The 11029-nt window shown below is 45.1% G+C and overlaps 3 protein-coding genes across 3 annotated transcripts; 1 reads left to right on the top strand and 2 right to left on the bottom strand.

Moving 5' to 3' along the window:
• Positions 1-96: 96 nt before the first annotated feature.
• Positions 97-1359, top strand: I203_107721 (eukaryotic translation initiation factor 3 subunit F; the record flags this gene model as incomplete). The annotated part of the gene is made up of 4 exons (XM_019145795.1): positions 97-161; positions 250-522; positions 648-889; positions 1019-1359. 4 exons carry the CDS (start codon positions 97-99, stop codon positions 1357-1359), a joined length of 921 nt encoding a protein of 306 aa, XP_019005614.1.
• A 2006-nt stretch (positions 1360-3365) lies between these two features.
• On the bottom strand, positions 3366-4661 carry I203_107720 (uncharacterized protein; the record flags this gene model as incomplete). The annotated part of the gene is made up of 2 exons (XM_019145793.1): positions 3366-4178; positions 4254-4661. 2 exons carry the CDS (start codon positions 4659-4661, stop codon positions 3366-3368), a joined length of 1221 nt encoding a protein of 406 aa, XP_019005612.1.
• A 1293-nt stretch (positions 4662-5954) lies between these two features.
• Positions 5955-10453, bottom strand: I203_107719 (uncharacterized protein; the record flags this gene model as incomplete). Its single annotated transcript, XM_019145792.1, has 13 exons — positions 5955-6085; positions 6177-6352; positions 6435-6701; positions 6784-6888; positions 6952-7053; positions 7151-7943; positions 8027-8644; positions 8715-8984; positions 9116-9454; positions 9612-9764; positions 9875-9970; positions 10059-10212; positions 10298-10453. The coding sequence occupies 13 exons, from the start codon at positions 10451-10453 to the stop codon at positions 5955-5957; spliced, it is 3360 nt and encodes a 1119-aa protein (XP_019005611.1).
• Between the last annotated feature and the right edge of the window lie 576 nt (positions 10454-11029).

Here is an 11029-nt window from a genome sequence, read left to right as displayed (position 1 = left end):
AAAAAAGTCGCTTACATACAACAGTGACGAGCGACAATCGACTGTACTCGTTATCTGACCGTTCGCTCCTCGTAAATCACAAGAAAATCTGACAAAATGTCGCTCGATACTTCTTCTTCCGCTATACACCTTAACCTCCCGCCCACCTCGACCTCTCAACTGTATGTATTTCTTATCAGTGCAATATACCCAGCCTGGCCCCTCAGCTATCGAACATAGGAGTAAGACTGACGCATACAATGATTTTAGCCGACCTCCTACGCTCATCACTGTCCACCCCTCCGTTGTCGCTTCCATCCTCACCCACCACTCTCGACGACCCACCGAGGCGGATGCCTCACCACGAGTGATCGGTACGTTGATGGGATCAAGATCAGATAACGGACAAGAAGTAGATGTCAGAGCATGTTTCGCTGTTCCCCACAAGGAAGATGAAAATCAAATCGCGGTTGATATGCCTTTCCAACAAGGTATGATGCAGTTATTGGGTAAGACTGGTGCCAAGGAATCAATTGTTGGATGGTGAGCTGGAGTTCATACTTCTTCATGTCGTCTCGCCCTTTGGGCTTCATGTACCATCCTCCTCCCTTCAATCGTGTCTTATCATCACGAAAATATACTTATTTGTTCTGCTATCCCATGTGCAGGTACGCAACTCACCCAACTCTCAATGCCTACTCTGCCCTCATCCAGAACTACTTTTCCGGTGAAACTTCTCCTCACCCTTCGATCCACTTGACCATCGATACCGAGCTTGACCCTTCTGGCAAAGGGTTAGGTGTGAAGGGATGGGTATCCACTCAGTTAGGTTTGAGCAATAAACCGGAAAACTGTGCTTTCTTACCTGTTCCCGTGGTGATCAAATACGCTGAAAGTGAAAGGGCTGCCCGTGAGTCTTCTCTATGACATATACTTGCTGCCCGCAGTCTGCTCTTGTACCATCTCAACCGTAGACCCATGTTGCCATTACGCCTTACTTAACGAAATGTTCATAATACTAATACCGATCCTTACCCAGTCGACCTTCTCACCACCGCCGCACCTACCCCATCCCCATCTCTCCCACCTCTCCCAACCCTCTCAGCCTCTTTGGGACAATTATCGGAACTCATCGACCAATGTCTGGCTTACGTGCAGAAAGTCAACTCGGGCGAACAATCACCTGATCCCGAAGTCGGTCGATACCTTTTGGAAGGATTAGGTAGGTGGTCCTCCACCAAAGAAGGAACCGAGGATGAAGGAGGTATCAAAGCTGGTTTGCAAGATACTTTGACTGTATCCTATTTGAGTAATTTGGTAAGGAGTCAAATCGAACTCTCAGGTAGGTTGGCTTTGTTGCAACAGGCTGCTGCTCAATAATTAGGTGGAAGTTGGACGGCGTGTAATGTAGATAGTGGGTCGAGTAGAGTAGTGTATGCAAACCAGAGAGAGGGTATGCAAACCAGATAGAGATGGATGGGAATGCAAACTTAGACAATGTTCCACTGAAAGTCAAACATCACTAATGATCAATATCGCATCGTCAAATTCTGAAACTCAGACTCGATTTTGAGCGGCTTTTGCCCGCTGTGCAAATGTCAATAAAAACACCGGTCAACATAGATGAAGAAGAGATGCGCGATCGTTGAATTCGAGTACACAACTGAGACAACTGAGATTGCGCGTGCCTCCTATGAAGAATGAAGACAACGCTACAGCACTACGTCCTATCACAAACCATTTCTGCATTCGCGACATATGTTTGCTGCAGTCCTGGCACATTCTAGCAAATGACATCCTTGGAATACCCTCTCTCTGGCTCGATCTATTCAGAAATCTCCGCTATTGGTCTCCTCGTATAGATCGACATCTCGCAACAGCCATCATCTCAACTCATGAAACTCACAGCGAAGTAAGTGCGTTCCGCCTCTTCGGGGGCTGCTCTGTCTTGTGTGAGCCCATCTTGGACACGGAAATAGAGAGAACCATTCTCAGTCTTGTGATCAGTCAGTCGGGCGTCTTACCATCTCTGCCGATTATGAGAATCATACTGGCTCATATTGAGCGGTTTGTACAATTCGCTCTGATCATATTTGGCATATAAGGTTTGCATTTTGCTTTGATCAGCCAATTCGGAATTCGGTCCTTCTTCATGTGATTTCTTTCTCTCTTCAAGTTCCTAGTTGAAGTCTGTCTCCCAGGATTCTAATCTTACCCTAGTGTTATTCGATAAGAACGCCACAACAGGCTGTTCTGGGCGATAATCGATTGCTGGGAGACTTCGATTTCTGAGTCTGTCTCGTAAGTCAACAGATACAGCGAAGCTTTCCATGGGGTCGGCATCGTAATTGTCCTCAGCATCTGCTACAGCTCCAATGCCATAACGAACATCTCGCCAGTTGTACCAGCCTTCGTCACCTTGTCTGTCGAGCTGAACACCATCGGAGATGTATGGTTGTACATGTACGATCATGTTACTCCTGGACTGGGTAAACTCAGTGCCAGGCGTGGTGAAAGTACCGCCGCCACTCGCACTTTCGGGCGCCGATGCCCCATGAGAGGAAGTACGTTCAGCACTTGTTCAGCATCACTGCTGGGAGTTGCAGGCCTTGTGCTGCCTTCGGAGCCTTCGCCTTCTGATTTCACAGTCGAATGAAGCGATCCCTCGAGTCTAGAGTCTCCGTCTGATGGGATGCCGTGAGTCATTGTAAGATGAGCAAGCAAGTCTCTTTATTGATGTAGAGTCTTTGATAGCGTTAGCACTATAAATCAAGAAAAATTGGACATGCGGTTGGTCGAATCAAGTCCGGTATATATACTAAGAAAAGGCGTATGTACAGATTGTTCGGCACCTCTTTGTCTATGACGTAAATCTTTTAAATCGCCTTTCCATTCAGAGAGAGAAGAAGGGTTCTCGTTCTTTTGATTTTGGAGTCTGCAGCCCACCTTGCATGCGAAGTATGAAGTCTAGAACTTCAGTGAGGCGATCCTCATGAATGAGAAGCAGATGATCTATGTGGCGCGGCTAGAAGGCGAGACCATGGCCATCTTATCGTCAGTCCCCTCCTGTCGAATAAGTCTTCGATTTGTGCAAACAATGGTGAAATCTTTCGAAGCCTGACAGATAACGCCTCTGAGGTTTTCCCCCGCCAACCCATTGCGACAATCTGAGACGTTTTAGGGATGAACGGAAGTGACTATGGTCTCTGTAGATTAAGAGAGAAGTTTTAGAGCCTTGAGACCCAATTTGCATTCCCAACCAACAGTCTGACACTCTTCAGCACGCACTGTACATGTATATGGTGAAGAGAGTAAAGTGGGCACTTCATCGTCATACTACAACAGAGGAACCAACCAGTGGACTGGTCCAAGTGGTTCCATCCATCCTAGATCACAGACACTTCTTTACCTGTACCTTCCGGTCCATCGTTACCATACCCATTGGACTTCTTAGCCCAGTCCCAATACTCCTCATATGATACTCTGGAAATCTTCACAGGATTTCCGAACGCCTCGTAATCATCCGGGCTAAGGTGAAGGTAGGCAAAGTGATTGTCTCTATTCGTATCTTGGTGGAATGCTGATTGAACGGTCTCACCCGATCGTTCTGCAGTACTATTCACGTTATTGGCAGTGATCGCATATACCCTGTCTTTCGGGGCTAGCGAATCATTCACTACGATACCTGATTGGTCCTTGGTAACACTGGTGAGCTTTTCCTTCATTTGAGCAATGAATTGAAGACTCTTCTCTTCGTTCTCTTGACTGATAGTGAATCCCGGAAGACTTGCCAAGCGAATAGCTGCCTCAGACTCTGGCATGACCATCACATCTTCCGTGACAGGGGCGTTCGAATCTCCACTAGCTCCAGTGTCCTCCTTGTCTGCACTACTTACCACTTTCCGATCGATATAGGCTCCCCTTTTCAAGAAAACAGCGATCAATACAATTCCCTTGGATTTCTCCGATCCATCGGCGTAGAATTCGTCAACTTCCTCAGTATGCTTATCGAAGTCAAAGGTACCTTTGTGTTCCCAACCATATCTCGAGAATGGATGTTCACTTGAAGGATATGGATGGGCATTGGCGTACTCCTCTTGTGAAACATATTTGATTTCAAACTTCTCACTTTCATCAGGATGAGTGCTCTTGAAAGCTTCCCAGGCAGCGTGGAATGCCGTTTCACCCTTCTCTCTCATCTGATCCTTAAATCATTTAGTCACTTCGGTCCATGTGCTTCCTGTGGAGTAATCGGATTTCAACGAGAAATCGACGGACGTTCCTGGTAATTTTCTGAGCTGAGGAACAAGATAGCCATAATCAAATTTGGTGGCTGAGTCCTTTACATCTTGGGAAGGTTCATGTTTCTCATCCCATGTCAGTCTCGCTAGCCATTCGATCCCAGGCCTTTCATCAACTTTCTTCATACCCCTAAACAAGTGAGTAGTACCCATGAATATTGCCTTGGTCTTGTTCTCATCGATCGTGCTTGGTATGGTATCTGCCACAGTGACTGTGGTACCTTCCGGCTCAATTGAAATTGAGATCGCTCCTGACTTGGGCTGCTCTGGTGATGCCGAAGGAACCGAAGTGAGGATTTCAGACGTCGATTCCAAGGTCATATCGAATAGGGGGTCGGTCAACGAGACTTCATCGGTCGCAGTATCGTTGGTAACACTCATACTGTATATATAGTATTATCGTTGTACGCTCGCTAAAGATTATTGTTGGAATCAGTCCGCTTGAGGAGATATGATAATGAAAAGTGACAACTGGAGACAATGAGGGAGTGGCAAAGTCTCCTGTTAAACAAGATTTCAATCCTATATATGAGTGGTCTCGAGAACCGATTTGTGTGTATATGCGATGTGACCGGGTTCGTCCCGAACGAAAATGAAGTGAGATGAAGGCGAGCAAGGCGAGGAAGAAGCTTGTGGACACAAGGGAAATGTATTGAACCCCACTTCAGATGACACTGTCTTGGTTGAAGACAATAATAAGCTTAGAGAGCTCCCATGGCCGGTAGCCCATCACTCTCAGGATATTTTGGGCCGACCCCAAAATATATATAACGACCATGACGTCTAGAAGTTTACTGCGATCTAAACCACCATCACAAGATTCGAGATCCTTTGTTCGGCCCCACTGTCTGTGATCTCGTCAGAGATATATTTGTGAAATTGAATCATGTGTTTGTTTGTTGAGCTTCATTAGGGCTGATACTTTATCGGTGGCAAAGGATGAGAGTAGTGATATTGAAAAAGGCGAAGACTCTCACCGAGGTTATTGATTGAAGCGGATATCCTCTTCCTCCATGCTCACGTATAATTTCCTACTATTCTATCTACTGTTAGAGCGATCTGATCGGTCCTCTCGGCATCTCTCCTGTCTGGTACAAAAGAGCCGGTTTTCCGTTGGTTTAATTCACAATGGTGTCTCCGCTTAGCATGAATAAAGCAGGTATGGAATTCTGCCCATACCTATATCAAGAGATCATGGTGTTCAGCCAGGCTATCGCTTACAAATAATTCACCAATTGTTCTGAAACTCTTTGTGTCTCTCTAGTCACTTACCTTCAATCGTTACAGCAAGCAAATTATCTCAAATACTTTGGACAATTACAACATGTTACCTTCCTTACAAACCTTCATCGTCTTATCCTGTTCATATGTATAAGCCTCGATAACCTCTCGGATAGTGATAACCCGGATCAAATTGGTTTGATCAATCAAATTGATCGATGTGGTAAACCATGCAAAAATATCTTGATCATCCCATAGAAATACATTTTTCCAATATGAAACAGCATGAATAAGATCGATAGTGGACGACACTGTATGTATGTGGGTATCTAAAGATCCTGCGATGCGAGTGACCGAGCCGTTGTTTTCAATAGATTCATCTGGATTCCTCCTTCTTCTAGATAAGAAAGAATACTTATCTACTCTTGATACTCTGCTATGCTAGACCAAATCTTATCTCCTCTCTTTAACGAAGAGCTCTAAGACCAAATAACTAGCCACCGTGAAAACCGCGAAGACAATTCCCAAAAGGGCAGTATCAGGCCACCAGAATGCCTGTGCGTGGAAGCCGAATGATGAGAGGACTACACAGAAAGGGTAAAAAAGCACATTAATTTCCGATAACCAAACGAAAGGAAAAACAAATGGCGTGTGTATGATGAAACCAGAACTCACTAGTAGCACTTGGTACTTGAATATCCAATCCGAATTTCCTTTCGATCAACTGCAAATATCTCAGTTCATTGACCAGCAGGGCTTCATATCCCGCATGGAAGAATGAGAGAGTTTGCATCCATTTGAGTCCATCGGGAACTCTATCGTAATTCATCAATAGACCGGCGAATAACAAACTGATAAAGTAAAGAGAATTTCATCAGCTCAAGTTCCCTGTGACTTTACTAGGACACCATTTGGCGGTGGATATCCACTCACTTGTAAAGCATAACCAAACTACCCAAAAGATTCGCCACTCCCAGATCTGCCACAGCGACACTGAGGAACAGTACGATACTGGAAGCTGTCAAATTGAACAATACGAGCGTCATGATGAATTTCCAGAAAGCTGATACCTCGGCGTTCAATCCCGCTAGACCATATACGATGGAACCGAGGATGAAAGGTGGAATCACTCGAAGTGGAATGATGTCGAAGAGGATCTTGGAGAGGAAGTATGTTATAGGTGCGTAATATCCATTTGCCCTGTTTTCACGGAAAGATGACATATCAGCATTGACTGACCATCTGCCAATAGTCTAATGGTCTGATCTGACCATAAACTCACCTCTCACGCATGAACAACATCCGTTCATTCGCGAATATTCCCAAAGAGCTCAAGCATGAGAATCCGAACAATGACAAGATGAACAGGAAAAGACCGAGTCGGTTTCTACCACAACCGATCCCGAATTAGTGCGAGCCAACAATATTCGTTGAGGATATAGTCACTCACTGAAACCCTGGTATATCATTCGTAACATGATAGAAGAAGAAACCGCATACCAAAGCCACAACAATCGCAACGGCATAATGAGTAGCCATAAGAAGTGGATTTCTATTTACGAGGGAAAAAGCGTCAGTATCCTATTTTCATCACGCTCCGAAACATCCAAACGATGAAAAGTGTTATTGAGTATCGGTCTCAAATTCACCTGTAGAGATTCTTGAATGCTCGTCCACTCAACAACCTGAACTGAGTCCACAGACTCGCTTTCTGGAACCCTTTCAACAATCTAGTCTCTTCATCTATATCCCGTTCCGTGATACCAATTGCATTGGCTCCATCGGGCGATTGCCCTTGTTGTATCCGGGTGATTTCAGCTTCAACAATCTTGGAATCATCACTTGCTCTGGAGGCCAATACCAAGGAGGCGAGTTTCTCAGGTATAGGTGAGATATGTTCTTTGGGTGTAGTTGATCCTGAGCCAGGTAAAATTGAGGAAGTCGTCGTGGTGAACGCACCTAATAATTTTGATGCTTTGGACTTGATTTCACTCAGAACGCCTCCTTCCCCTCCATCTTCGTCTGACGAGGTATCATCAGATATTATTTCCCGTTGGGTCGAAGATGAAGTACCGAATCCATTTTCGACATCATCAGTTGATCTTGCACCTGTACTAATGCCATTCCCATTCAACTTGGTTTTCCCGTTTTGTCCGTCGCCATTTCGATGTTCACCCGAAGCCTCAACCGTGACGTCGATCAGATAGTCAGCGATGTTAAATCCCTTTGGACACTCGTATCCTAATTTTTCGAAATGTTGTTGTGCTCTTTCTGATTCGCCCGAATAGACCAGTTGACCTTTAGCTAATAGAAGTAATCGATCAAATAGCGCTACAATGTTTGATTGAGGTTGGTGAATTGTGAATATGACAGTCCGATTGAATTGTTTGGCAAGGGAAGATAAGGAGGAGATGACGTTGTAGGCATTGTATGAGTCGAGACCTGAGTATCAAACATTTAATCAGTAAAGACGTTTGAAGGAGAACTGAAGCGAAGTTTTACTGGGGCGTGAACAACCCACTCACCAGAAGTAGGTTCATCCAAGAACAAGATACTAGGTCCAGTGACCAATTCACAAGCAATCGATACTCTTCTCTTCTCTCCACCTGAAATACTTCTTTTACCCGATTCTCCAATTCTCGAATCTTTGATTCCCAAAATACCCAATTCATTCATCGTTTCAAGCGTTCGGAAAACTTTCGCTTGATAGCTCATATCTCTTGGTAACCGCAATAGGGCAGAGTACAAAACAGCTTCGTAAACTGTCAAAGTACTTAAGAGGGTATCTTCCTGATCCACATAACCGACGACTCTTCTGAATGTAGCTTCGTCAGGAATGGTGCGTCCATTAACGTACATATCGCCACTGACTCGACCAGACTTGGCTTTCCTCGCTAGGATATCGAGTAAAGTCGATTTGCCTGCTCCGGAGGCTCCCATGATCGCCAACAATTCTCCAGGTCGTACTGTACCTGTGATATGGGATAGCACCCGTTTACTAGATGGCAAGTCATAGGAGATGTTGCTGAAGTGAAGAGTAGCTGGAACGTGGTCAGCCATCAATTTGGCAGCTTCATCTTCGGGTAATTTGACTCCGCCGAAGCCTTCGGGGTGTCGATGTGTTCTGCCGAGGTACCAAAGTACTAATGAAGAAGTTAGCTGATTGCCAGCGGATCTTCCGCATCATGTGCGAATTAGGTTGGTAACACTCACACAAACAAGCCAGGACAAAGATCAACGCCGCCAAAGCAGCGCTCAGAGCAACCCAAACGCTATTATCCGGTCTTTCAGGTCGTGTGTATCCTGGTACCTGGGTGTAGTGAAGACATTCACCCGAATCGCAATCGAGGGTGATGGATTTATCACCGAAGATATCATTAATAAGTTGATTCATTGCTGGTTCCTCGAAAGAACATCCTTTGCCGGATACACAGTTGAAAGAACCTGGACCTTTGACCTCTTCTGCCAGGAAATCGTCGATGTCTAATCAAATGAAGGATATCAGCATAGATATATATCTCAAATTCCGACCAGCAGGTGGTAGAATAGCTGAAGAAGCAGGGCATAAAAGCGACCAGGCAATTGAGATGTGGTCGAAACGCAGATATACTCACTAACGCTGCCGTCCTCCCCACAGAGGAATCTACCAGGTATACAAGAACATTCTATCTTCTCGCAATTATAATTCGTCTGATTGGAGTCGAAGGAATCTTTCGATTGCCAAGAACATTTCGATAATTCACAATGGAACGATTCGATCCTGTCCACCCAGAATTGAAAGTTACATTCACCCAAGTTATCTTCCTGCAGGATATCTAATCCACCTTGTAATGAGCTGAAAGGCGAGTATGAGGAAGATGGTAAAGAAGCGTTGGAAGATGGTCCACCGGCTGTGCAGGAGAAAGTCACTTGAGGAGGTTTGTTATCTGGGATTGTGTCGATGATTTTACGGTCTATCGTAGTACATGGGATATGTCAGCACTGTCTGTCATCCCATGTGGCGATAGAATGAACGCTACTATGCTTAGAAGCTTGACCATAGGATGTTGAAAATAGAAATCGACAGATTTTAGAAGCAGTTGTATGTTGGATGGTAAAAATCCTACTCACTTGTAACATCACACATCTGGAAGTTCCTCTGTACGGCCAAACCACCTTTATAACATACCATTTGATCTTCTTCATCTTCATCACCATTGTCATCTTCCTGATTGGGACCTGATTTCGGACGGAAGGCAGAACATGCCTTATCGGTTTTACAGACTACATTAAGATGTCAATTAACCTTTCATGCAGATTCACCCTCATGTGTAATCAGATATATTGATCGAGTGCATTACACTGATGTTGGTGTTATCCAACAATGGACTCACCATTGCAATTTATCCCTCCCCAGCCATCTTTACACTGACACAACTCTCCTTCAGGCCTAGGATACCTCTCTTCCCCATCTGATAATGCACCACATACTAGGTTAAGATACCATGACATGTGAGCGATTAGCCAATCAAACCCACACATAATATTTATATAACAAAAGAGCGAGTCGGTACTTACAGGGTGTTAGACAATCTTGACCACCGAATCCAGGTTCACATCTACATTGTCCATCATAGGGATTACATTCACCCGCATTACCGCAGTTGAAAGCAGGTAGTTGACAGTTGAAACATGGTGGACAGTTTGGTGGTCTGGGTCGATTGGGCGGGAGCTGCGATTATGAGCGATCGCGATTCCACCCTCATCAGTATCGGATGATCGGTGTAACATAAGCCTGAGATTGGGACGGTACTCACCAAAGTTGAGTTATAGGTATACTGACTGAACCCTACATCCGCACCTCTAAGATCTAGTAGTTCTGGAGAGACGCCAGATCGAGATGATATCGATCCATAGCTATCGCTTGCAGCTGACACTAAAGATAGCAGGAGGAGCGAAAGAGAAGCGATCATCTTGAAAAATGGAACAGAATAAATCAAAGTAGATGGGTAGATGGACGCCACTCGATCGAAGTACGATCCTCAGATGATGCAGGTGAACCCGCGGTAACGTTTGGTAGTCCTTACTCTGGATCCAATCTTGATTAGAAAGGTGCCGCTGAGGACTCAAGAGGCAATACAAATGTATGGTATTGATTGAGGACAAAGCTAAGGTAATATAGTTAAGATATCGACAAGTGAAGCTGGTCATACCCGGTTGTAGCGTCAATCACCATTTCCAGCTATACTCGGACCGGCGGACATAGCCGATCACTGGTCACTGCTGCTGAATGAGGTAACTTAGACCTGACTGCAATCGGCAATTCATGGTGCTTGACTCTTAACGACTGTGCGATCATGACTCTATAGCACGTCCTCAGATACCATCGAGAGCAAGACCGGACGACAGGCAAGAGAAAATACCCTCCTCCAAATTGAGGACGACGACCGAAAGAGGGCAAATGGGGAGTACTGCTCACCAAACGTGATGCCACTGTACCACATTCCCCACTTATGCCCCACTTACAGTAACTTACACCAACGAGAACA

Source organism: Kwoniella mangroviensis, chromosome 2, assembly GCF_000507465.2.
Source record: "Kwoniella mangroviensis CBS 8507 chromosome 2, whole genome shotgun sequence".
NCBI classification, from domain to species: Eukaryota; Fungi; Basidiomycota; class Tremellomycetes; order Tremellales; family Cryptococcaceae; genus Kwoniella; species Kwoniella mangrovensis.
Note: the sequence above shows the minus strand (reverse complement) of the source record. Positions and strands in the feature narration are given on the sequence as shown.